This window comes from Corvus moneduloides, chromosome 5 (genome assembly GCF_009650955.1).
Source record: "Corvus moneduloides isolate bCorMon1 chromosome 5, bCorMon1.pri, whole genome shotgun sequence".
In the NCBI taxonomy this organism is placed as follows: Eukaryota; Metazoa; Chordata; class Aves; order Passeriformes; family Corvidae; genus Corvus; species Corvus moneduloides.
In genome coordinates this window covers 26734379-26762054 of record NC_045480.1, presented here as the reverse complement: position 1 = coordinate 26762054, position 27676 = coordinate 26734379, and the positions used below count along the sequence as shown (strand labels likewise).

Sequence of the window (27676 nt, the reverse complement as noted above, 5' to 3'; positions counted from 1 at the left end):
AGCTGGCACTATGAAGCAGTTTTGAAAAAGTTATGGTTACTTCTGTGTCTGGCTCAGCTCCTCAGCCCTTTTCCCCTCAATAGTTTAGTAGTATTCCTGACATTACAAACCAAGTATGACAACAATTTTAAGTTCCCAGAATATCACTTTCAGACAAAACAAAGTCAGAGGTGAGTTCTACAGGTAACTTTTAATGCAAGTCTTGAAATTTGAGAAGATTCTTCCCTTCTCAACACATGGGATTGCATTTATTTACATGTATTTTTACCTTATGTTATACGTTCATATTACCAGTTACCCTTTTCATTCTTAAACAACAGCACAAATGGTTTATAGTCATAACACCTCACAATAGCCTTGTATTCCATTTATGCAAAATTTTAAAAAATTAAGCATAAATACATCTTTTAATCTTCTGGCAAGTCAGGATTTTCTCCTCATTTATTAATAGCTGTGTCTGGCAGAGCATACCAAAGGTGCTGATACTCATGACTAATCTAGATGAAGTTCAAGTTAGCTGGCAGGAGGTAATTTTCTTCAGTTCTTCATTTGGCTCTTACTCGTCCCAGGTATCTCCATATTTATTTACTTTAACTAAAGAAAACAAAAGAAAAAACAAAAATAGTCATGTGATAGTTTAACTGCAAAAGTTTATCATATAAGCACCAAAAAGTATAATGAAGTGCACTGTCATCTGAAGTGGTGCATTGGGGGAGTGTCAGTCACAGAACAACAGACATCTAATTAAAGCTACTTTTGAATAAATGGGGAGAAGAGTTTGTTAATCATTTCACCTTAATGAATTAATAGTCAGTCAGGAGGCCTACTGTGCTAATTCCTGCTCTACAGAATTTGTAATTACTTTGAAACAAATGTAACATGTAGATGAAACAAAGACAATTGGAGGAAACAGGCAAGGAATGTTACAATAAATCATGAGGCTACATAATCTGGTTATGTGCACAGTTGGATGGATTCAGGATAGTTAAGAACATTCAAAGACAAACAAACAGAAATCGGTAATCCCTACTAGGAAACTGCTCAGCCATTATTATTTGGCAGCTTCTTTTAGCATAGGAGTGAGTCAGAGAGGAAAAAAACCTGGGTACTGGTCTAATGGCCTCGTACAGAAGTGTGTCACTGTAAGTGAACAACAACCAGAAAGTGAAAACAGGCTCTCTTGAAAGTGAGCTGCAAAGTCCTCTGTAATTGACTGCCATCACTGAAACTGTTAAGGATGGTCTACTTGATCCAGTAGAAATGCTGACACTAGTCAGGCACCCCTTTATAAATCCACTTGCAAGTTTATTACTAAGCTCACTGTTTCTTAATAACTATGCAACAGAACAAGTGGAATAGAGCAAAATGCCTGGTCCTTGTCTCAGTGAGCTATCAGCAAACTGAGCATAATGCCCTGACAAATCTCTTTGGAGCGACTGATATTGCAGTGAGACACAATGAGAAGCTCTTTCAAAGTATGATTTGATTTCCATTTCTATTAACCATGGCAGCTGAACAGGCTGCACTCATTCCCTGGGAAATGGGCCAGTCTAGATCACTATGCAGATGCACATATTTGTGCCGTGGCAAGGAAGGGAGAAGGCACCAGCAGATGGAAGTTAGGGATTGCTTAAAGCTGGTTTAAACATAGTTTGGTTTCCCTTCTGTCCTTGCAAGGGAGGGCAGAAATTACCGTCTCCTATTTGGGAGTCTGGGACCCAGAGGTAAGAGGATGAACCAAGGGGTAGTGACTGAGAAAGTATGAACAGGCACACAGCAAGTAACATGTCCAGTATGACACAAGAAGCTAAATCGGATCTTAGCCCACAACATCAGTGTAATCCCTGAACTGCAGATTTAAATGTACTTGCACGTGTAAACCATTCCTTAACTTCTGTATTCCCTCCTTACTCCTTTTCCCTAAAAATGCAAAGAAATACTTTAAAAAGTCAAGAGATACTTTAAAAAGTCTGTTTACAAATCTCATGCACTGCTCAGTTTTATTCTCAAAGCCCAGGTACAGCCTTCAAGCAGAACACAGAAATATAATAGAAGAATGCAATATTTGATCAACATTTTATAGAGATCTTTTATATACCTCAAGTAACTAAAAATAAAGTAACAAATGCACATTCTCATTTCACAGCCGCAACATTTGCCATGGAATATGGCAAGGTTTTCAGAATGCTGCTTAGCATTTCTGTGTATGGTTTTCAAGTGACATTTCCAGGCTATTTGTGGAGAAGTATCTTGAAAAAGAAGCATTCTCTAAAGCCATGAAGTGTCAGCCGACAGAATTTAAAAGCAATCTGAAACCACAGCTTCAATAATTTTTTCATGTGTCCTTTGGCACAATCACATGATAAACGAAAGCCTTTTATCCTTGAAGTAACAGATAAAAATCATTACACAAAAATTGTTTATAAATTTTCTTTCAAGACTGCAGATCTGTCCAAAGATAGATGATCTGCAGAAAGTAATTCACAAGCATCAAAGAGACTGACACTCTTAAGCAACACTGTTCCAAAGCTTGATATTACCACTTCAGAACTTTTTGCTTTAATACACTCTTCTATACTTACTACCAGGTGTTATGCCTAATAGGAGACAACAGCTATTCCTAAAAGTCTTGTTGCAACATGGCTGACAAGACTGAGCAGTGCACACAAACCCAAACAATTCAAGGTGACTGGTCCATCACTGTGTTAAATGGTAAAACATTCCTCTTGCTACAATCGTTTTTACAGATGCCACATTAAATTTAAAAAGTTCTAGAACAAGCAATTATGAATTGCTTCTGTGTCTCCTTTTCAAAAAATTGATTGAGTCAGAAAAGTTGTCTGAATGGTGTCTTATTCTTCAGGACATTGCATTCTTATTTTGCTCTGTAAAGTTTTCTTTTTCACTGTGAAAACAAATCTCAATATTGCTGCCAAATACCGTTTCCTTCCTCTGGGTTTTAATGTAGAAAATGAACCTCTACAAACAATGCCTCTATAGAAATCCACTAATTCCACATGAAACAATTCATACAAGTAAATACCCTCCCCTTCAAACCATCAACCATGTGCTCTATTTTGAGAGAACAATGCTATCTAAACCACACACCCCCTTCCCATAGCTAAAACTCTTTGGTATAGCTCTGAGACTTCTTTGTTGAAAGAGGTTTCTCAATATACTCAGTGAAGCAAAACTTACAAGCTTTTCAGTCTGGCACCAAGCAATATGGCTAGAGAAAAGGAATTATTATTTTCTATTGGATGATCTAAATTTTTGAAAAAATAATTAATCTGAAATAGGAAACTACAGACAGTATGTATCACATATGAGATACCTACAGATACTCTAAATATAAATTGCTTTAAAGGTATGCAGAATTAAGCTTTGTGTTGCGATCATTTTTAACATTATGGCAAATATTTGAATTTAGCAAGTACTTCTGTAAATCAGAATATTACCTTCCTTAGCTGGTTTTTCCTGTGGAAGCTTGCTTGGAGTTTCTGCCTTTGGCGGTACCATTACATCGTATGTTCCTCTGTGTTTATTCCTTAATTCCTCATATGTGATGCCTTTTTTTTTACGACTTTCTTCTGGAACTGGAGCAGGTTCTGAAAACAAAACAAACAGAAAAATACTAAAGATGGCATAACGCACCAAAATTTGGCTTCAACATGTTATAGAATAACAGTTAATTACTGCTTAATCCCAAATGAAAAGGAGCATGACAGCTGAAATTCTAAATACAACAGTGAGTGTATATGGTCTTCAAGTAGTCCATTCCTTGTATCCTTTCCATTTTGTCAAACTGTTTTGAAACACTGGCAGCTAATTAATTTCCTTCATTTTACCATAAGAAAATCTAACTACCATGTGGGAGTTGATGGCTAAAATAGTTCTGGTCCCTTTATCTAAAATTTATGATAATTATACATTTGAGATATATATGATTTCTGAAGAGAAATCTAGATGAAGCTCAAGGGTTTGCATTAGGGCTTTAAATTTTGTTTACAAAGAATTAGGACAATATCTATCACATGTTGCCTGCTGAACATTTGATCCTTTTATCTATATTTATAATGCAGAATCTTGGATATATAATTTTACCAACTACTGATATTTATGATGAAATGCAGTAACAATTTTCTTGACACATTTACATCTGATACTTTCACATAATTATAACCAAGTTTCATGAAAGGGCTTTTTTAGTGAAATAAAACATTTTTCATAAAGAAGTTGAAAAATCCAAACTAATTCAAAGTACAAAACTTTGCATTTGACAGTAACTTCCTCCTTTGTGTACCAGAGACACCTGAATTCAGAATCCTGTGTTTCCCCTGCAATAGCTGAGGACAGTTCATACTGGAAGGAGGGGAACAGCAGCATGGCACCTGAAAACCATTTTAGTTCTCTATGAGAAAATCAGGCTGTTGGCAGATAGAACACAGTATACATTCAGTTCCCCAGAGACATAAATGTTTGTCACATTATGAAAAAACTTTAAAAAAAGTTTAATGTCCCAGAGTTACAGCAGTATGCAGCTACACCCCCATGGATGGTGGAACTGCAATCATCTTGAAATGGCCACAGGCAATTTGTAGGCTGTGGTTTATTCAGTAGAGTGAAGGCATGGCATATTCTCCCTTCTTTCAATCAAAGAGAACTTTCAGTCAGGCTGGGGTTTTTTGCAGCTTTAGTTCCACAACAGATAACATCTTGTAAGGTAATTCAGGATCTTTACTTACAATTAGAGCTAGAAAACCCTGAATTTAGTATACAGTTAGAACACAAAATAAAATTTATATTCATCTTCTGTGTAAAAACAATTCTAGTAATTCTTCAAGCTCTTTCACTCAAAACCACTATATTGTGCCATGTGTGTTTGCATAGGGTGAAAATACATAGTTTAGTAAGAGCAGTATCTAAAAGAAAGGCAAGAGTCTTTGCAGTACAAACTGCTAAATACTAAGACTCACCTTGAACAGTGTAATCAGTAATTCCTGTAGGTGAAGATTCGTTCAGGGAAGCACTGAATGGAATAGGTTCATAACTTGAGAGACCTCTATCTGTTGAGCTGTAATCATCTGAATAGCTAGAAGAAAGTGGGAATCCAGCTCTTGAAGAAGATGACTCAGTAAATGACTGAGAAGGTATGTCTGAAAATTCAGATTTCCGACTGGAACGGCTGGAAAAGAATACAACTAAATATTAAATACAGAAGTACTAAAGTTAAAAATGGAACTGTAAGAGTTAACAATACTTGCAATTCAAGAAAATGTTCTTTCATTTTAAGAAGAGAAGTTTAGTTTCCAACTGAATCATCATCTTAAAAAAATTTTGGGATGTTTTGGGTATTTTCTGTACATTGCAAAGATTTCTGTAGTCTCTTCCCCAACATTCTTCCCTTCCTCAAAGAATATTAGCTCATACCTCCAGAGCAAGAGACAAAACCTATTGCACTTTACAAGACTAAAGTTACAATCCTTTTTCCCAAGGAATCTTCAGAAAAAAACACTCCACATCAGACACAAATAGTACAGGGTGTGCCCATGTAACTAGTGGTAGTATGAACTAGAGTTAATTTTAAAAGCCTCTTAGGAAGAATTTGATATTTAAAACCCTTCATCATTAGAAGGTGCTGTAATTGATCAGTACTGAACACCAGAAGGAGAACAAACAGCTATCTTGGGGGAATTAAATTATGAAAATTAATCAGGTTGCTGAATTCTGCAAAAATATTAACGAATTTTCTCTTGAGAGGGAAAGGTAGTATCATATAAAGAATATTCTGGAAAATGGTGCCAGATATTTTAAAGTATTCTTTATATTCTTAGAATGGCCTTGCAAGCCACTATACAACATGTCCTTCTATCAGGAATGCCACCACTTGGTGCCACTAGAACATCTCTAGAGTATTTATTAATATTTTACTTTTAATTTCTGCTTAGCTGTACTTTTAGTTTCCTATGAAAAACATTTGCAATTAGTCTTTAATTGTCATAATAAACATACAGAGCAAAGCTATTTTATTGCCAAATTATGTTTTTAAAATATATGCAAACACAGCTTTAAGAACTACCTAATCTCTTAGCTCTCTACGAATTTTTAACTGCAAATCAAATTACCAAAATATATTAATTAGTAGACATACAATGCCCAGGAAAGTGTAATGATTTCTGCTGCTGGTTTAAAAGGGTAGCCTGTATGGGTAATAATGCAATTGAAATTAATTTAAATTATTCATTCAACCAAGAAAAAGGAATTTATCACTTAGGAAATAAAACTTTACAGATACAAATGGGCCATTAATGGTTGAAGGAATTTATTGGTGTGGCAGATGATGGTACTTAAACAAGTTCTCATGTAAACACAGTTAATGAGCATGATAATTTCGTATTAGAAACTGGAGGGGGGTGAAGTGGCAAGTCCAACTCCAATTCAGCTGATTCTATACAGTAAGTGCATGAAGTGGTAATTCCTAAAATTATGTTTGATGTCATAAAACCATAAACATTTCAGAATAAAGGTAAATCTTGCAGACAAAATATAAACTGTCATAAATCTGAATTTATAATGTAACTAAGAATTCAAGCAAATCTTTATAAACATTTAACAAATCTCAGCACATACATAGGAAGACTACTACTCACTATCCAAACACTATTCTCCCAGTTTTGAATCAAGGGTTTAAGTGACATATTCTGAAAGCAGCTTGCAATTAAAAACCAGTTGAAGTAGAAAACATTCTGGAAGAAAACAGGAAATAGTTTTAAGAACCTGATGAGTTTCTCATATGTACAGCATAATGCTGTTACAGATGTAAGGGATTTAAACAAACAGCAGTAGGTTTGACCACCATACTTCTTCCTGCACTGATATTGTTTACTGAGCTCTTTCCTTTGATAAACACTGAAATCATTTCCACCCTTTTCCTACTTCAATCAAACTAAACCATGGGAAAAACTTCCAGAATGTTACACTATTTTATTTCAGTTAATTTAGTTTACTTCTAAACTAAGGAGGCAACTTGTACTGTCACGCTTCTGTAAGCAAATTTCATGGGAAACACTCTTAATTTTACAAGGAATACAGTTTGCTAAGTAAAATGTTTCTTTTTCTACTCTTTAATCAGTTGTACGTAAAGAGCTCAAAATACATATTTTATAGCTTGTCAACTGATATGAATACAGATTCCTGAAAGGGGTAGATTTGAGGTAATGGGGAATGAGGAAAGGTGCAGCTCTGAAGGTGTTTGAAAGCTGCAAAAGTTGTATTGATCTGTTAGTGTTTAAAATACCCTATTCAAGAATACATTATAAATTTAAAAGATAATTAAATTCTTACTTAGGTGAACTATGTCTCTGAGCTTGTCGTAGAACATCTCCTATCGGGGAATCCTTCAGTTTCTTAAATTTCTCGCTACAGATTGGCAAGTAGGATATCTTTCCAGCCAGGTATCCACACATTCCAGCAACTTTTTAAAAAGAAAAAGAGATGGGTTTTATATGCTGCACTGTAACATTCAACATAGTTTTAAAATAATAATTTCAAATAAATCATGTAGTATCTTGAATAAAAGAAAGAAAACCAGTTTAGATCTAAACCAAAAACATGCAGTAATCATCTCTGCTTCTTCTGCAGACAAAGGGTACTAAAACCAAATGCAACAGCTGAACAGAGACATAAAGTAATGATTTAGACATGGTGTGAACATCAGATGATTTCAGCTAGTACTTGATGAATTAAAGGTGACCATAAGAAAGAAAAATAATTGCATCGTTTTTTCTCAAGATGCAGAAATCACAATTAACTACCAAAGATGAAAAACCAGTCAGAAATAAATACAGGCAGTAAATTCTGCTAATTTAATCCATCAGAACAGTCGGATCCTGAAAAGGCTTTCACTAGTATGAAGAGGGGTCTAAATAAACTTAGCATTAGACTCAGTATCTTCTGAAAAGCATTCTGTGATTTGGCTGCCAGAGGGCAAACAACTAAATTAGCTGAACCCTTGCACTCACTAGGCAAATACTTTCAATTTAGTGCATGAGCTCTTTCCATCTGCTGCACAGGACATAAGAATAAATTATCAAGATAGTTCTTTCTGGGTTTAAGACTTATGATTTCCATCAACTGGCTCCTTCAAGTTTTATGAGTGGCTCAGTGGAGTATGACGGATTCTGTGGAATTAACAGTTTTGTTGTCGACTTTGTAGGAGAAAATGATTAGACCCTTCTTTCATGTGCAGTGAATATTTCCTAAATAGAAAGACTAAGAGTCTTGATTATCAAGTCAGGAAGGAGTTAATTACCAGTAACGTTAATCATCTGCTGTTCTCAGCTGTAGATTACATTGTCTGGGAATCAATATAAAAGGGGATTTTACCCTAGCCTGCTGTACTGGTACTGAAATTGTGATTCCTGTTCTAATGTCTTATTTTCAAAAGAAGGGTAAAAGTCCTTTTCGAAGGGAATAAAGAAGAACAGCCACAACTATGAGTGAAGTTTACAAATGAAGAATATAATGGTTTAGGTGTTTAGCAGGTTAAAAAACCCCAAGCATCTCAAATACAATAAGTATGTGCAAAGAGAAAAATTACAAGCCCTTAAATCAGCCTAAGAAGAATTAAAACTACGTATTTAGCAAAATAAAGCTTAACAGAAAAAGAGATTAAGAGAAAAAGAGAAAGTCTTTTTGCTTGAGGCCTTCTAGTCAAGAAAAGGGGAAGTATCCCTCTGGAAGATGTTTCACTCAAAGTAATTATTGGCTAAAGTATTTGGTTTATTTTATTACAGAACTAACAGCCAGACGATCCACATTTTCTAAGTTAGCACAGTAAATTACATATTATTGTTCTTTGCTTCTATATTCACTGTGACAAGATCTTAGAGAAGCTGATTAGATATGGCCAGGCCCCACTGCAAACTAACATGAAGACATACAGGCATATGAATCTTCTCCTTCTTTGTCAGAGAGAGGACCAATAGCTCTCTGCTGTGTTGAAGGGGATGCTGTCAATGTAGTGAATCAGCCATGACTAACTAGAAGTTTCAGTAAATAGGTCTGAGTACCGAGAAAACTACTGAGAAAAGTATAGTAATTCCTACAGGCAGAACATCCTGGCCAGCCCAGCTGCACCTTATTTTTTCCCCTGATTTCAATAAATTAGCTCTATTAAATAAGAAGAATGTGGCCCTTATGTGTAGGAGTGATTGGGGAAATAGCAGTTCTATTATTTATTAGAAATGTTTGTTATACCATTGTTTGGTGTTCAAAGAAAGTAACCAGAATTTAGCATAAACAACTGGGGGCCCTAGTCTCTCACATTCATTTATCTGCTCAAACAACACTTCCTTGACCACAAATCACAGGGTTTACCCTCTTCCCACTGAAGTAAACTGGCTGTATCTGCATAGATTGGCAAGATGGCAACTTCCTGTTTTACTGTCCTGTATTACATTGAAAAGGTTAATTTATTAAGTTAATAATTTATTTTTGATTATATTTAATCTAAAAATCATTCACATGAAATTGCTGTTTTCCTACAATTGTACATACATAATGTCCAGGGAAAGAAAAGGTAATTAAAATAGCCTGAATGGGACACATGAGATACATGAATAAAGACCTTCAAATTAGGAAGGGCGGGGTGGGCGTATTCTGGCAATGTAATTTAAAGTGAAGTTGTACAGTATTTATTTACAATGTTTTTATCTTAAATGATTATGTTACATTTATCAAGCAATTTTATACAAACCTTATAAAAAAAAGTTGTCCAAAATCCACAGTACAAATTCAGACGGTGAATAAATCACTGAATCATAAAATCGCTTGTGTTGCAAAGGGACCTTAAAGATCATCTAGTTCCAACCCTGCTGCCATGAGCAGGGATGCCCTTCACTAAGCCTGGTTGCTCAGGTCCTCATCCAACCTGGCCATGAACACTTCCAGGAACGAGGCATCCACAACTACTCTTGGCAACCTGTCCAATGCCTCACCACCCTCAGTAAAGGATTTCTTTCTAACATCTAATCTAAATCTCTCCTCTTTTAGTTTAAAACAATTGCTCACACTGGGCATTAGGAAAAGGTTCTTCACTGAGAGGGTTGTCAGGCACTGGAACAGGCTGCCCAGGGAGGCAGTCACAGCAAGCCTGTTAGGGTTTGAGGAGCATCTAGAAAACACTCTTAGTCACACGGGGTAGTTTTAGGTAGTTCTGTCAGGAGCAGGAAGTTCAGACTCTGGTCTTTATGAGTCCCTGCCAACTTGAGTCACAGTGAATTAGCCAGCCAGTCTCAGGGGAATTACATCTGCGTAAGAGACTCCAGAACACAGAGCATGAATACAAGCTGAATTTATATGTAGCTTTTACTTACATGCAACTTTAATAAAAGAGCCAAATCTTGAGGTATCTCTTAGAACACCTGAAAATGAGGATGAAATCAGATATTAAGATAAGATATATGATATTACGTAAGATATATGTAATCAGATATTAAGAATTAAGCTGAAAAACCTCAACTGTAGTTATGTTTGTAGGTAGCAGGTTACTCTTTTACACTTCACGTTAAATAAAAAAATCCTAACATCTGAATTCCCCAAAACATTAAAGAATCTAGGAATTATCTCTTTAATCATATTTAATCACAGAGTTATTACACACTGAGAACATATTGGTTCATAATCAGTGAGATATTGCACTTGTCACACAACATAAAACACACATGAACTTGATTTTAAGTTCAGCTCCCTCTTTATGTTGAGGAACTGCAAATCATGTAGCTGCAGAGTCTGAACTTTAGTTACAAGTAGATTGGACATTATATTGTCGTCATAACTTTCCTAACAGCAGAAAGATATTTCATCTGAGCAAATCCAAATGAAATGGACGTATTTTTACACTTTACCTTTTCTAATTAAGAAACTAGTACCAAGCATGCTCACTGCAGCCAAAGGAAAAGCTGTGAAGAAGAAAAAAGCTGCTTAAAATACAATTTTCAATATTTTTAATCACATTTAACAAAATATGCAAAAATGAGAGTTGCTATGCCTTCCTAAGCTCATTTGTATAAGAACATAAGGAGATACATATATATATAAAAAATTAACAACCGGTATATAAATTATCAAACATTCTTGATTCCAGTTTTTAAGACCTACTACAAATTATGTGGTACTAATTAATGAGTCATCTGACCTGCATTATACTTCATGCTTCCTAAAATACAAAAGCTGGTGTCAGATGGAATAAAGCTCTCCAGACAAGACTCCAGGTCTAGCTACAACTGCTACAGCATCAAGGTGCAGAACTTTAAGCTAGAGAGGCACACACAGTTCTTCACGACAGAAGGAAGTTATAAAGAAGCCAGTGCCTCTAAAAATTTTTGATAACCAAAACTCTTGATGTTTTAACATAAGAACTTTGGAAAAAGTTTACATCTTATAGAGCTATAAATCAGATTGATTAGAATTAGGTAATGCTTTATTCACCAGCAAATTAAAAAACAGGGCAACTTTTTCTGTAGCTTACAGATCAAATTATACAACCTGGGGTTAGGGTCAGGAATGCATAGAAAACAACTTTATGGAAGACCATCAATGCCTACCACAATCAGCCTAACAGTTCACGTCAATTTTTATTATATTGAAAGGCTTTGGGTGGCAAGAAGCATTTGAAGATGGCAAAAAAAATAAAAAGGTATACTTCTTTCAAGCAATGATAACTATTATATTGGGAAGATTAACTGTACAACTATTCGTAAGGACCAGATACAGGGACAATGAAAAAACAAACATGATAGAAGACTAAAATTATTTACATTAAAGATTTAGATATGCCACAATGAAATTTAATTTCATGCAAATCTGAAAATATAGATGTTACAAAAAGGCTCAGTGACATCTAGGAGAGAAATTTTTGCAACAGCACTAGATGCCTATAGTGTTTTGATGCACACAGTTTGCTAATTAAGTTAATATTTGAAGACAAATCACATTTTTGGAGAGCAAAGTATTAAAGAATACTTTGCAAATTAACAGTTTGTTCCCTCACAAATCCTGACAGGTCTAAACTAGTAAGGAGTCCAACCAGCATCTCAAGGTAAATGTGACTGGATGTCACTTTTAAAAAGAAGTATTGGCTCCTTTGTTCAAAGCAAGATTACAGCAAAACTTCAGAATAGAGACTAAAACCTTCCAACCTATTAGATATTAAAAATCTGATGCTTTTAGAGATTCCAGACCTAGATTTTCCAAAATTTGCAGTTCTAGATTTTCTGAGATATAGAATGACAGCACAGATTTGAAACTGAATTGTAAAAGAAAAAAAAACCCAAAACCAAAAACAAACAAGGGGAGGGTGGATGTGTTGAGAAAAATACATTCAAAAAGAACTTATTACAGTTAAACATCAGTCTAACTCTTAGAAGTTTGAAATTATTTATAGACCCAACACAAATATTCCAGATATCAAAGACAGGTTATACGAGTATGTGAGCATGTAAGTGACCTGAAGTAGTAACTAAAAATTAAAATAATAATAGATAAATGAAAACTGGATTCATACATAAAAATTAATATGAATTATTCACCTGTAAGGAAAAAACCCCAACAAAACAAACTTAATAAATCAGAAAATATCAGCAGAAAAGTACTTTTTCTGCTTCAGGAACAAAATAAATCTAGGGAAAATAATGGAAGGCTGGTATATCAACAGCACATAAGGATGGTAATATAAGTACCCTAGTCAAAATTGTTTTATAGGAAAAAAGTTATGTCAGTATGATTTGATTTTGTTAGCAAGATTAGAAGTGCGAAAGATAAAGCTGTAGATTGTAGGTAGTGTGAATTTTTAAGGGTGTTAGAACTTACATGATAACATGATTACAAACTAGTAACTCCAGCAAAGCACGTATTAAACTGAATTGTGAAATGACTAGCAGCAGAAGCTGTCAAGAGAAACTGTCAAAACACAGAGGGTCTGTAAGAATGAGTAAAATTTGCTACAGCTTGGAATTTGAATAAACGAACTGAAAATACACACATTTATAGTAATTTCAGTGAATAACAAAAGCTTACACAATACAAGGTGAGGAGTTCAGGGCAGTCACATAAGTATCCTCTTGCAAAGGGGAGTTCAAGCAATATGTGTTTAATACAGTGAATACAACAGTTTAGTATGTGTATGCAGAACAGGGAAGCAAAGACAGGAGACCTAGAAAACAGCGATGGACTTTAGCCTCTCCCAGAGAGATAACAGCACAGTACACAACCTCTGGAAAAAAAAAAAATCTGTTACTGTTGTAGCTCCCTAGAGAGAAATGACTCCAGAAACTAATTTAGGGCTTCCAAATACTACCTACGTGTTGTTTCTTCAGTGACTGTATAAAGATGCACAGGGCAATGAGCTACATTGCCCAGCAGCAGAACAGCTCAGGAACAACAATACTCTCCCCTCTTTGTCTTTCAGAAGAGACATTATCAATAAACCATAACCAATCATCATTGTACCACTAAGGGACCTGCCTCTTTTCACTTATAAAATTATACAGAAAATGGTTACGTTTTAGCAAATATGTAGAAGATTTCCAAGTATTTGTGTCAAAGTGGATGAGGAGAATGCCAAACCAATGGAGAAAGACAACACAGAACTTTGAATCATTAATTCAAAATCACAATGCCTTAGAAGCTGTCCCTGAAAGTACTGGCTTCCATGAGAAATCAGAGCCCCGGTGTGCTAAAATTAGCAAATCAGCTGCTAAATTCTTCATCCGTCCTGGTTTTTGCCAAGCCGCCAGCATCAGGAGTAACCTACTAGTGTGTGATAAAACAGCAGGTAACAATCACATCAGAAGGCTTGTTCAAACCTCGTGGCCAGCTGTACAAAATCAAGTATGCCTTGAGCCTTTGGATTACAGAAACTATGCCCAGACATCTGGCTATGCACAGACACAGCAATTTTCCCCAAAAGTTGAACTGAGTGACTACTTATATATTGTTCTCTTCACAAGTCTCAATAAAAATGAAAAGCAATGGTTGTAAGTTAAACTCTTTTATTCTTGCATGCTAAAGATAACAATAAAAATTTTTAAAAAAGCAGAAATAATAAACAAAAAAACTCCCCAGTAATATAAATGAGACTCATTAACTAGATCTATTTTCAGACTTTTAATAAGCACATTAACTTAAAATATGAAGAGATCTTGTTATAAAGCATGAAACTTAGAAATTATGTTGCGCCTTTTATGAAACTCCTGCCCTGCAAGCTCTTAGGAAATACTACATGGATCAGCATTTTCTGGGACGCAGTTCTAGTGCATGTGAAGCTTGTTAATGCAGCATTGTGCTATACTGACCCAGGCCCTCCATAATGCCTCAGATAACAGCAAAAGCTAAAGGTGGAAGGAAAATAACCAAGTTTACCAGCAAAGTGAACTTACCTCTATACCGGAAACTCTCTTCAGCACATTCTTTGAGGAGTCTTCTTTCCTCCTCTGTTGGAACATAAGGCTTAGGTACTTCCCTCTTCCATCAGGGAAATAAATTAGAGAAGAATGGACAAAAGAACAGTTTGGGGACATTTTTCAATCAAAAAACTTAATGTCTAGCTTTCACACCTTGTAGTTTCCATTCTTTCACCCAGCTATACTTAAGAAACCAGTGCCTTTTGTCCATGCATGTCACATGAAAAATCATTTAAAAAATCGAATGCTTCTAAAAATCACAAGAGAGCAGAAAACACTTTGTGCATAGTCAGATCCCAACTCAGCTCAGTCCTTTTACTTCAGAAAAGCCTGCTTTGGTCCCTCCAACCAGCCTTCCAAATAGCTGAAATCTGACAGGTCATTAACTGCCTTTTTAAGGTATTTCTCAGGGTTTCAAAGACACAGGGTGTGTTGTTGGTTCACAGGGATGTAATTCAACGAGAGCTGATCAGCTGTTTCGACAGCGAGTGAGAGGCTTGTGTGGAGGTGCCTGACCCTGTCCTGCCGTGAGAGCCGTGCTGCCGGGCATGCTGCCAGACGCACAGCAGTGAGAAGGCCATCGGCACCACGAGAATAGAGAATCGCAGAATCAATTGGTTGGAAAAGACCTCTGAGATCATCTAGGACTGAACACTACTTTGTCAACTAGACAGTGGCACTAAGTGCCACGTCCAGTCTTTCCTTAAACAATGCCATGGACGGTGACTCCAGAACCTCCCTGAGCAGTCCATTCCAATATCTAATGACCCTTCCTGTGAAGAAATTCCTTCTAATGTCCAATCTAAACCTCCCCTGGCACAGCTTAATACTATGCTCTCTTGTCCTATCGCTGGTTGCCTGGGAGAAGACGCCGATCCCCACCGGGCTACAGCCTCCTTTCAGGCAGTTGAAGAGGGTGATAAGGGCTCCCCGAGCCTCCTTTTCTCCAGGCTAAACACCCCCAGCTCCCACAGCCCCTCTTCATAAGACTTGTACTCCAGACCCTTCACCACCTCTGTTGCCCTTCTCTGGACATGTTCCAGCACTTCAGTGTCCTTCCTGAATTGAGGAGCCCAATTCTGAACGCAGTACTTGAGGTGTGGCCTCACCCGTGCCGAGTACAGGGGGCTGGTGACTTCCCTGGTCCTGCAGGCCACACCATTCCTGATACAGGCCAGGATGCCATCGGTACCTGAGCACATTGTTGGCTCACGGTCAGACATGAACACCTCCTTACCTCCTGCCAGGACCCCCCCCTCCCCGGCCCCCGGGAGGCCTCAAGGGCACCGTCCCCGCGGAGAGCTCAGGGCAGGGGCGGCCCAGCGGCTGACAGGGATCCCCTTTCCCTGGCCCGAGCCCGCCGCCTCGCCCCTCGCAGAGCCGCCCCCAGCCCCGCCAGGTTTCCCCGCGGCAGCGCCGCCGAGCCAGCGCAGTTACCTCGGCCGCGTCGCCGCCGGGACCGGGCCCCTGCCCGGCCTCCATGGCCGCCGTGACCCGGAACTGCGCGCGGCGCCGCGGGGCGCAGTGCGCGTGCGCACAGCCGTGACTCCCGCGGGGCGGCCCGAGGCCGGCGGGGCTGGTTTGGCGGCGCGGCGCTGCCGGCGTCGGGCACGGGCCGTGTTCTTGCGAAAGGGTAGCAAAACGATTTTGTCTGTCCGTGCCTAGCTCGAACTGTAGGTACGTTACCCACAGGTTTGTTAACCGCTTGCTAAAGATGCGTGGCTAGAATTTCCTAAAAGGAAAGGATCTCTGTTGCCTAAAAAAAGGGCTTTTCTGAATCAGGACTAAGCAAGGGTCTGGTGGGCAACTCTTGAGCTCGGAAGTGGTATAAATTTGGTGGTTGATTTGATTTTGATCTGGTGGTAATTTTGATTTTGATTGTCTTGAGGAGGAAGACTGGGAAATTGTGTGCTTGCTTATAGCTAATGCCGTGGAAATGGCAGCTTTACTGGGTGCTTGTAGTTTATGAGAAATAAGGAGAAGTTGAGGAAAAAAATAAAAATGTGTTTCTGACAGTGCAATGTATGCCTTGGCATTTTCTTGTAAACAAGCAGTACTGTGACTTGAGCTCACCATATCCTGATATGCCTGTACTTGTTTGTGGAATGCACCACTCCCTTTAAGCCTTTCATAGAGCAAGTTATTGTCTCTTTACCCTGGAATTTGGCTTAAATTGCTGCTTTCGATGGCTGTACAAAAAAGGGTCCATGCCTGAAGATAGGAGAGGGAAGGTTTTCGAGAGTGAATGTCTGAAACTGGTAGAGAGCTATAAAAGGAATGCTGTGAACATGTGAAGGGCCTAGGACAAATGGACTAATCAAAGTTGTAGAGGAGATTGGATTAATGAAAGAGGATAGGTGGATAGAACCAGGAAGTATGTATAGTGGGGTTCTTTAATTCATAGCTCTCATCATACAATGAATGCATTTGTAATTTGCGTGAGATTGGAAGTAATTGGTGTTATCAGGCAGTCTTTATCTCTGCTTGTCCCCTGGGCCCATGCTAATGAAACACTCTCCAATACATGACCATCCATGATGTGCATTATTAGTTGGAAGGCAGAAGATTTTGGCCTCATCAGCTCAAGAATGTTTTGTTTATGGAACTTTAGCACATTTATTAAGACAACTTATTTCATGCTTTTTTCCGCTTATCTTTCAGTACATTCTAGGCAAAGAATACAATGGGTTTTTAAAGCTTGAACTTTTGGGGGGTAGGACATGCTTATCAACTGCACCTCCTCTAAACACGGAACTTCAGTGGGGAGGAAATGGCAATCAGTCTCCTTCATTGTAGAAAATAATGACTCTGAGGTGCTGTTTTGCTTCTCTATTGTAAAATTAATAGTTATCCTTTCCATTTTCTCACTTCACTGTCTCCAAGTCTCTTAGACTTCTAATGGGACAAAAATAATTAAAATCGTGCAGCAAACTGGTGCGTTCACCATCCATTCAAAAATCTTACCTAGAACAGCCTGCTTGTGCGATGCTTAAAGGTTTCACCTTTCACCATACATCCATTTGTTGGCTTAGATCTTCAGTTCTAGGGCCATATGCAGCATAGATGGTAGGGCATATCTACATCCTTGGCACTTCATTCTCTGTACTCAAGACCTGTTTTTGAAGTTCATCCATAGAAAGAAATATCAACAAGGACACCCTTCTGACCCTCTGGTCTATTTTTACAACTTCCTTTATACTCATGCTATCTTTCATGCAACTATGAGAACTTCAGTCTATAATCAATGTGGCATCAACAAGTCCTCCTGATAAACATAAAATGTTGTTCTCTTGCAAGGCTTCAGGCTGGACATTTAACTCCTTTCTTGAATACTGTTTTCTCTACTTTCTGCTTTAACAGGCGCCATTATACAATATGCCATTTTTTGTTTATAAATCTATGCTCTAGAGTAGTTCTTAAAAGAAGAACTCTCAGGGATCTTGAACTGTTTGTTTTAACAACAGGCACAGTGGTGGTTTGATACTTCAGCAGTTGTTTTATAATTGCTGTTCTGTGTGGTTTTAAACACAAAAATGATAGATTATTTGTAATAGCATAAAGTTATATATTTTTGGACTGCTTTAGGAGTCAAAATTATTTTTAGAAGTATTGCAACTCATGTATCTATGTCTCTATAAACTTTTTATCTTTTATGACTTAGTATCATGTAAGAATGAAGAATATATTTGAAATTCAAAATACTGTAATACAAAAACTTGATAATTAACCGTTAGAAATTGGGAGTTATTTCTCGTGAAGGAAATGCCTCCAAGGAAAAATGAAAACTTTCAAATGATGAGATTTTCTTAAAACGAACTGATTACTTATATTAACAAGAAGTTGGAAGGTGTGAAAATTACATGGCTTCTAATTGCAGTCCTTTGCAAAACAAAGTAACTGGTGAATATTTAGAACTCTTGAAGGTGGAGCTCAAAAAATTATTAGGGTGAGTTCTATGCAGTCTGTCAAGTGGTTTAAAAGTTTAACTTTCTGATAAATTCTTTTTCATCCCCTAGTTAACAGTCAGTGACAGGTTTTATACAAATCGACTACAAAACAAAGAGGTAGCCTAAAAAATAAGTTAAGATTTACAATACTGTGTAAGACATAACTAAAACCATTAGATATATGAAAGAGTTGGGGTAAATGCTGAGCTGGTAAGGAAAGTCTCCAAAACAAGTGCTGGAAGTTCATGTGCTTAAGTACATAGAACAATGTGAATGGTGATTTTTTTTTCTATTGTTTTTTGCTTGGTGCTCTGGACAATACAGTAAAATGCAAGAGCTGAGAGGTTCTCATGGCTGCCAAGAGTTAACAGGACTGTATTTGGAAAAATCTCTCAGTAATGAGGAAATAACAGTGCCTCATTAAAAAAAAAAAAAAAAAGCATTGTTGTAACTACTACAACTGGTGGCAAACAAAGAATCAGTTATTTGCCTGAAGCATTATGGCACATCAGCAAGAACCAAGAGTGGGTGTCTTTGAGGAGCTGATAGTCAAAGCCTCAATTAGTAAGGACTTTATCCACATAGATAATAATTGCTATTAATATTAGCTGGTACTGTACTGTATTTTGAAAATTACTTTACATGTTAACTAATCTTTAGAGCTATTTTGTAAAGCTGGCAGGTAAAGGAGCATTTGGGTTCTGAAAGTGGTGTGATTGTACATCCTGTAAAGTTCAGGTGCTCGGAGTTAAATACCAGTGGTCTGATTTTCATTGGTGGTGAGGTTCTGCTGCTCTTGTCTCAGTTACATGCATTTATTGGGAAGATCACTGAGCTCCTAACTCAGGATAATTCAAAATCAGAAACAACTTGTGGCGTACTTTGCTTCAATCAATTGTCGGAAATGATGCACAACACCACTAGCAATGAATCCTGTTTTTCTTGTTAGGTGCTCTATCACCCAGCATTCAGATTGTGGTACAATTGTTAAAATACAATAAAAAGTACTCCACTCCAAAAAGTCTATAGGGAAGAGTTAACCTCAGCTACCAGGATACCATTATTTTTTTCCTCTCCTGCTTTCTTTTCTTACTGGTTTCTGCAAGTTGGTGGGCTTCATCTGTCTTAAGGGTATGCAGCACATGGACATAAGTCATTGAGCATGGAGGGGCTTTTACTCCAAATACCTTATAATAATACAAAGTGTGTTACAGAACTTTGAACTTCTAATATAAATTGTTACAACTGTTGTGCTGCTGCATTTGTTGTTTTACTGGTGCATTTGTTCTTTGTGCTTGTCACTCAGTTCTGGTTTTGTTGGATATGCCTATTATAATACAGTACATGCATGACAGGCTTATGTTTAATAGTGGGAAAATGGTGACTTCAGGATTCTTTCTAATACTGTTTTGCAAATCTTGTGTTATTTTATCAGACTTCACGTGTATTTGTTTTTCTTTCTTCCCCCCCTCTGTTTTCTTTTAAAGCCCGGAAGCTTTGAGGCACTTTAACAGAAGATACAGTTACTTTCTAACCAGTTAGAACGTTAATGTTGGTACTGTTTCTATTACATTGGCTCCCAGGTCTTTGTGTTGTTTAGAAATACATTGTTACTTCCAGCCACCAGACCTGTTTTATTAGTGAAATCCTGGACAGCCCCCGTACCAGCTCAACTGAGGATGATGTTGTGAGTTATCTCATTACTCCTCCTCGCTGCCAGTGCATTGCGATAAACCTCGCAGCTTGGCGCCTGTGGGAACTACACGAAATCAAAGTGAAGTTCCAATGGCCAGAGCAGTCCAAGTGCTTTATATGCCATGCAAGGATGGCGGCAGCCTTCCCTGCCCTGCCCCGCAGGCTTCCTGGGAGCCAGGCTGCTTCTGCGGGGGAAGCCCGGCGGTTTGCGTTGGTAGAACAACGCGAGTAATTCCTGGCAAAAAGGCGGTATCTCAGCATTTGTGGAGCTGGCCGAGACACAAGTATTTGCCCTTATTCGCTTGGGGGAAGGGCGGATTTTCCGACTGCTTCCTACGGGCGAAAGGAGCGCTCTGACGGCACGGGCACGGCGCGGCGGGACCTCTGCGCGGCCTCAGCGCCTCAGTAGCCAGGACATTTCCTTGACGTTCCCCAGCCACACTGCTGCGTGCCCATAAAGTCGTTTTATTCCCGGCTACCTTGGTGATACCGGCCTTCCTAACGGCAGCGATCGGTCCTGCTCTCGCCGGGGGCACGGAGGCTTCCTAGGGCCGCGCCCCCGCCGGGCAGGCCCGGTGCAGGGCTGCTCGGAGCCGCCGGGGGCCGGGGCGCTGCCCGGGCGGGAGCCGAGCGGCTCGGAGGGAGCGGCGCCCGAAGCACCCCAGGGGGCGGGACCGGCCGCCGCCCCAGCCTATCACAGCAACGGGAAGCGGGCAGGCGCCGCCAATCGGGGGCTCGGCTCGCCCCTCGCCGCCTCGCGATTGGCCGGAGTGTGGAGAGGCGGTGCCTCGGGGGCGGGCGGGACGCTCGGGAGCCAACGGGGAGGGAGCGCGGGGGCGGGGCCGTGTGAGTGCTGCGCGCCTGCCCCAGTGAGCGCCGGGGCCGGGCGGGGCGGTGCGTGCCAATGGGGCGGCGGGGGGGGGGGGGGGGGGGCGGGAGCGCCGCGCCGGGACGTCGAGGTACCGGAGGGGAGAGGCGGCGTCGGGATAAAGCCGGCCGAGGGATGCCGGTGTCGTGTGTCGCTCACCGGCTCCCACCAGGGTCGCTCTGAAGTGTGGGGGGAACCGCAGCCGCGCTGAGGTAGGCGGCGGCGTCTGGGGCTGCGGCAGCTTCCACCGGCGGCAGAGGTGAAGCGGCGGCGGAGCCGGGATCCGGTCGTGGCTGATCGGAGGGAGGAGGGGGCGCCTTGCCCCGACGGGAACGGAGCCTGCGGGTTGTGCTATACGGCCCCCGGCGCTGGCCCGGCCCCGGCCCTGGCCCTCGCCGCTTTGTTTACGGCGGGGAGGGGAGGGACGAGAGGGAGGGCAGCGTGTGGCCGGGCGGCCCTGCCCGCCGTCGCTGCGGGGGCACGAGTAGGGCGGAGACGGAGCAGGGATCGGCAGTGCTGCGTGCGCTTGGCGCCGCCCGGCCGGCCCCCACCTGGGCTCCGGACCTCCTGCCCTGGGGAGACGGAGCCTGCCCCGATCCCCTTCGCGGCCCGCGTTCCGTCGCCTCGCGCCCTCTTCCGCCCCTTCCTCCCTGGCCGCGGCCCCACCCCTGCCTGCCCAGCCTTCTCAGCTTCCTAGCCGGCGGCCCCCGGAGCTCCCGGGGTGGGAGCGGTGCTCGCACAGCCCCGCGGGCCGAGCGTAAAGTGGCGGCGGCTGCCGCCGGGCTCGTCCCGCCCCACGCCCGCACCCGTCCGGCCGGCTCCGGCCGCCCCCCGCGGCACCGGGGCCGCGCAGCCGCCGGGCAGCCACCACCGCGGGGGATGGCGGGGCTGGGAGCGGGCCAGGCCGGCCGGGAATGGCGGGACGGAGCGGGAGGGTGGCACGGAGCCGGGCTTTGTTCCCGGCCCCGCCCCGCCTGGGGGTGCCCGGGGGCTCCGGCGGAGAAACGCGTGTCCCGGCTCCTGGTGGGGAGGGCGGTGCGGGTGAGCAGCGCCGCCCCCGGCCGCCCGCGCCGCCCTCCGCGCAGCTGGCCCGCTCCCCCGCCTTCGGGTGAAACTTGGGAGACCTGAGCGGCAAACTAGGAGACGTGTGTGCCCGCCCTTCGCTTAGTGTGCAGCGCCTCGCTGATGGAGTCGCTCTGAGGTGCTCTTAGGACCAAGTTTCGCTTCTACAGTTTTTACAGTCTCAGATAGGCGTGCTTGTGTGGCTGTAAGTATTGTAGGGGCTTAATTAATTTTATCCTCTCCACTTTCATGTGTATGTTTCTAGTATTTTGGTAATGTGGTAATTTTTGCTGCTCAGTGGGCGGTTCGGTTTGTGTCTTGACCAGAAATCACTGTCTGGCAATCAGGGTAGCTCTAGCTAAAACATCCTAAGGAATCAGATGGAAAACTTAAACCCTGAAAACCCAACAAAGCTCAAATATTTTGGTGGTCACTCATACTGAGGGAGTTGCAAAAGCGATTTGCTAATACGGTCTTGAAGGCAATCTGGAGATGAGGTAGAGAGATTTCCTTCAGAATTACAGATCTGAAATGGACATTAGGAAAGAAATATACTAAACCAGAGAATGAGTTCTTTGTGCACTGCATATCTCCCTGCTGCAGACTTCATGGAGTATAGAGAGTACTTCGAGAAAGAAGGTGATTTGCCGATTGAGGGTTGAGCAAAGAGTGAAATTGACTGTAGTTTCTTAAGTATTTCCTCAACGTGACGTTTCATCAGTAGCCTGTTTCAATTGCTTTGCTTCTGTGTTGTTACTGTCATGCTGAGGATATGTGCCGAATACTTCAGAATCTTTGTGGAAGATCGTTGACCAAGTGCTGTAAAACCACACTGATTCTTATCTTGTGACACTATCTCAGGAAGGAAACAAAACTCCGTAAAAAAAAATGTGTTGCAGGTTTAGTAAGTCACGTATTTAAAGATGAGAACATTTTCACTGTCAAAAGCTTGCTTTATCTGTGTTTTTTAGAGGCCCTTAGTGGTACTTGATGGTGGTTGTTGACAGTAGACAACCGACTTCCCTGGGCAAATTGCTACTGTGAATGACTCCTTATTTATATTCCAAAATTGATTTGGTTAAACTCTGTGCTGACTTCTCTGGAAGTGGTTTCCTTGGAGCAGAGTGGTGGTATGTTGCTTTGGGATGTTGTAGAGCACTGTTGCTGAGCTTCATTTCAAAAGAAAAGTTGTTTAATTCTTCTGTGAGGTTAGTTAAGGTAAAGTTGGAAAATTCAACTAATTCTGTTTCTGTTTGGCTGGCCTAAGTGAACCGAAGCGTGGCAATAGGTGGTTTTTGTGTAATAGCATAATACTTTTGGGGAGAGAAGTTGTAGGTTGTAGAGGCTAAGGCAAAAAGTAGAACTGTTCATTTTTCATGTTAATGTATTAAAGCTTTGCAGAGTCATCCTGCTAGGCTTCAACAGCTCAAGAGTGGTCCCCATATGTTTATTTCACTGTGAATGCTTGTCTTTCTAATTTTGGGTGATAAAATTAATTGCTATGCTGAAAAGTTTTTGCTAATACAATTGAGATCATGCTGTCTGTATTTACTTTTTCTAAGAACTTAAGAAGATTATAATTCCCTCCAGTGGGTATGCATCAAGGAAAACAACTTGGAAAACTGTGTGTTCCACATCAGGCAGGAGTTGCCTATTTTACATCTAGCTTTGTATTTCAGGGGGTTGTCTTCATCATCTTGCCTGGTGAAAACTTCTTCATTATTGCGTAAAGGACCAAAGGACAAATTTAATTTTTTTGTCTGAGTTCCTTAGGAGACATGAAGGCAAACTTTTTGCTTCAGTGGTCTTGCATATTATAGAACATCGGTTTATAATGTGCTCCCTCTAGCTTAGAGTGCCATGAGTTTTTAGCAGTTTAGCCTACATTTAAGCCTTAGTTTAACAGAAACTATAGGTGTTGTGCAAATAATGTCAGAGGAAGGAGCTATATGCACATGTGGGTTATGTGAGTTACTGTGAGAAAAATGAGGATAATATTTCAGGGTTTGTGACCTTGTACCTGTAGTTATTGGCCTCCCTTACCAGTAGAAAATGTGATGTATCTTATCCGTCAGTGGGAGGGCAGCTGGCCTAGCACAGAGCCTCGCTGTGGTTTGCTGCTTTGTACAGCTCCTGCGTGCTCGCATCCAAACAACTTTGAACCTTTACAACTTTTGTATCTGTAGTAATCCTCCCAGGAATCACAGTGGGCTGGAGAAGTGTTGCAATGTTAGGAGGTTTTAGAATTCAGCATTATTCTTGTCTGGTCTTGCTCTAAATCCTGATGAACTCCAGTAATAAATGTTAGCCAGAGTGACTCAGCTAGGGTTGCTTCTGCCTTTTTATATTGACTAAAAGAGCAGTTCTTTCTGGTATTTAGCTTGCTTATCCTCAGTGCTTGACAGTTAATTGTCTGAGTATCTGTGAACTGCCATATAGCTCTGTCTATTCTAAGACTTGTGTTGTCCTTCCTTTCCTTCCTTCCCCTCCCCCAAATCTATTATAATCCTAATTCCCTCTGACATGAACACCTCCCAGGAAGAATTACAGAATACAGTCTCAAACAGCAAGTGACCAATACCATCAGTGGAAGACATCAAAAAGGAAAAAAATCCCCTCGAGCTAGTTGAACAACAGTATTTGCTCTGGACATGCTTCAGTTTTGAGGGATTTTTGTATTTATCCCTAAGTTTTTCCTAGATTTGTTTGTGTGCAAAAATAGAAGAGGAACAGGTATTAAAACCAAAACCAAATGAAACTTCTAAGGTTGAGTTTGAGGTTCTCTGAAATGTCTAAATGTTTGGTCTGGTACAAGGACTTAGTGCCCAGAAGCTGTTGCTTTGGGGTTTTATTGGTTTGTTCTTTACATGGGTATTCTTGCCTTTGTCACCAGAAGCAACATGAATTGTTTTTTGTGGTTAGTGACAATAGTCAAAAGCTGAGCTGCATGGAGTTTGCACAGACCTTGTGACAGGAGGACCTTTCCTGGTCCTCCATCATTCCAGCTGCTGCTTTGACAGCTGGTCCATACAGGTGTAAGAGAGCTTTACTTTTCAAGAGCTGGGGCTGGGCTAGCCTGAAATAGCTGCAGACAAGAGTGTCTAGCAGTAGGCTTGGCTCTGTCGACATGCCACTGGAGTGGTGCAGCTGGTCACTTTGGAATTAGTGTGGTGATCTATTTTCTTCTTACTCCCTGTTTTCCAGAAAATGGGAGAAGACTCCTGGCTTGGACCTTTTTTTCCCCTCTCTTCTTTGTTTTTTTTTTTTTTTTAATTACAATTGAAGTTAGATGAGATGATCATGATAGTAAAACAAGCTTTGTGTGTTTTGTCAGCTAACTATTGGAAGGCTGCTTCAAAATTAAATAACTGATACTTGGGGAATATTTGCAATATTCAGGTTATATGTTAAAGCAGCTTGCCAGTGGCAGTTGCCAACATTTTTTTTTGTCTTAGGTAGCAATTCTTTCTTTTTATTGTTTGTTTCCCCTTATCTTTAGTGTGTTTCTAGAGAGTAATAGTGTAATTTTGCTAAACCAGATAAACCAGACTCTCTCTTGTTTGGGTGAGATTTCTTGTTCACCTTATCATACTAAAATGCTATCATTGCCTTCTTCATATATTAGTCTTTTTAGCATGCATTGGCCAGACTTCTATAAAGTATTCTAGGGAAGGTTCCAGTGGGACTTTATAAAGGTTTTTTAATTCTCTAGTGGGTGTATCTTGCTGGTAAGCCTTAGGGATCCTGTTTTCCTTCCATAGTCCTCTCAAGGTTTCTCTTTGTCTTCATAAACTGCAACTTTTAACAAAAAATATTCCTGCTCAGGTATGTTACGTTAAGGGGGAAGAGAAGCTGTAGGTTAAACGCAGCTTTAGTAAGTATCACTTTTGCCAACAGTCCTTGGGCCTACTATAGTTTGGGTCCCAGTGGGCATGATGTTAGTCATAGTTGTGCAGAGAGTATTCAAGGAACTCAAAGATACCCCAGCAGCATGCAATAGGCAAGGGAGAAGAGCACGAAGTAAAACGGTGTGTGCTGAAAAGATCCTTCTGAGGTTATGGGTAAGACCTGCCTTGCAATACGCAATCCCATTTGCTTAGCCTTTCACAAGCTTCCTGCTGCTGGAACTTTCACTGCTCATTTTTTGTAGTAGTCTCAAGGACAATAATTGTGTAGGTTTTGCCAGCCCTATGCAGTTAAACTTGTTTGTTTGGAGTAACTGAATATAATGTTGGACATCTTTATAAATTAAGAGCTTGAGAGAGCGTAAAAACTACAAATAGAGATAGTTTTGTTGTACTTGATCCAGAAGATAAGCCTCTAGTAATTCAATGTGAGAGACTGTTAAAAGAGAATAAAAGAAGCATAATTAATTTTTTTTAAAAGTGAAGAAATATCTATACCATAAGGCTTGGGAATGCTATGATAAAATGAGACCTCCGGAATTTGCATTTGAAGTTGATATTGCAAAGAGTGACTTTATTTGTCTGCTGGTGTTGTCCAGTTTTGCAAAGTAAAGAAGCATCTTCTTTTGTAAATGCCGTGCCCTAAAGCGGACTTGGAACAAACAGCAGACCTGGACAAAGGCTGACTCTCTTTAGAGGCATTAGCATGGAAGATAGTTGAAGTGTTCCTAGTAATTTTTATCTGTCTTTCATGAGCATAGTCCTTATCTACACCACTCCTGCTCTTGTGCTAAATGAGAAAGAGCTGTTGGGGTTGTGCCCATAGCAGCTGGACATTTTGACATTGACAGAATTTTCATGGTTTTTAATTAAACTAATCTAATCTGCCAGTAATGCTGATTATGTTAAAAAAAAATTGCTGTAAGCAAAAATACTTATATTTCTACCTCTGTAGACATCGTCCAAAACCAATGTCATCCGAAAAGCTGAAGAATTACTGCTCTGTGCACTGTGACTGCTGACTGGGTGATGAGTAGCTGCTGGTCCCATGATGGCTGTTGGAGTGACTCAGGGGGCTCCTGGATACCCCACATCAGCTCATAAAGAGAAAGGAGTTGCAGATGAGTGCTCTTATTCTTGGCAGGAGTAGCAGTATGTGGAGGTCTCCCTGACATCTTCACTTGGATATGGCAAACCTGTTTCTGTTTCTTGACACAGAAATCATGGAGATCGTGCCCCATTTGCTCTGTTTCTTCAGTTTAGACCTTACCACTGCCACCCTCTTAGAAACTACTTTGGTGGTAGATATTGCATATAAAATTGGGGATCAGAAATGTTTCTTCAGATGGAGTTGATACATGTGTTTGTGTGTATATTTATACGTATTTACATGTACCTACTTGCAGAATTGATAGGTGAATAGCTGGGGAGGGTGAGAGTGGTGGATAGGAAGTGTGGGAGCAGAAAGCTGGGTAAATAGAAGCACAAAATAAGTAGAACAAGCTTTTGGTGCAGGAAACGGAGAGTTTTTACCTACACATTTCTTTAACACTTCTGTGTAGTTTTGGGCCTTTGCTGTATTAGGGGAAAAAATGAACCTTATTTAAAAGCATTTAAGAACACTTTTGTTCCTGTAAGTAGTGATCAGGCTATGATATTATAGCCTGTAATTCAAAATCTGTAAACAAACCAGCAGTTAGGCACAGATTATATTTGTATTTTTTGTGGTGCTGAGGT

The 27676-nt window shown here is 40.5% G+C and overlaps 2 protein-coding genes across 6 annotated transcripts in view; one reads left to right on the top strand and one right to left on the bottom strand.

The window, feature by feature from the left end:
- Positions 1-171: 171 nt before the first annotated feature.
- Positions 172-15987, bottom strand: OCIAD1 (OCIA domain containing 1). 2 transcript variants are annotated; one of them, XM_032109611.1, is made up of 8 exons: positions 15900-15987; positions 14439-14523; positions 10908-10961; positions 10377-10424; positions 7345-7474; positions 4977-5185; positions 3459-3608; positions 172-594 (listed from the first exon to the last, which is right to left on the bottom strand). In XM_032109611.1, the coding sequence occupies exons 1-8, from the start codon at positions 15942-15944 to the stop codon at positions 557-559; spliced, it is 759 nt and encodes a 252-aa protein (XP_031965502.1). In that variant the 5' UTR covers positions 15945-15987; the 3' UTR covers positions 172-556. The 2 variants fall into 2 exon arrangements, with proteins under 2 accessions (XP_031965502.1, XP_031965501.1); XM_032109610.1 differs by lacking the exon at positions 15900-15987 and adding an exon at positions 15572-15700.
- Positions 15988-16037: 50 nt separating this feature from the next.
- The window catches only part of FRYL (FRY like transcription coactivator), a 171242-nt gene continuing 159603 nt past the window's right edge, over positions 16038-27676 (top strand). For 2 of the 4 annotated variants that reach the window (XM_032110468.1, XM_032110472.1), the window contains exon 1: positions 21042-21184. The gene's annotated coding sequence lies outside the window, so the exon portion shown is untranslated. Of the gene's footprint in view, positions 16140-21041; positions 21185-22114; positions 22240-27676 lie in introns of those variants that run through there. The other 2 variants (XM_032110470.1, XM_032110469.1) reach the window with 2 other exon arrangements.

Excerpts from the sequence above, each read along its gene's own strand:
- OCIAD1 (XM_032109610.1), bottom strand. The coding sequence starts at position 15,685 with ATGTCTGACCGTGAGCCAACAATGTGCTCAGGTACCGATGGCATCCTG. Across the intron at positions 10,425-10,907 it reads TAGTTTCTTAATTAGAAAAG|GTGTTCTAAGAGATACCTCA; the intron begins GTAAAGTGTAAA and ends CCTCATTTTCAG. Across the intron at positions 5,186-7,344 it reads CAGAGACATAGTTCACCTAA|CCGTTCCAGTCGGAAATCTG; the intron begins GTAAGAATTTAA and ends ATTCTTTTCCAG.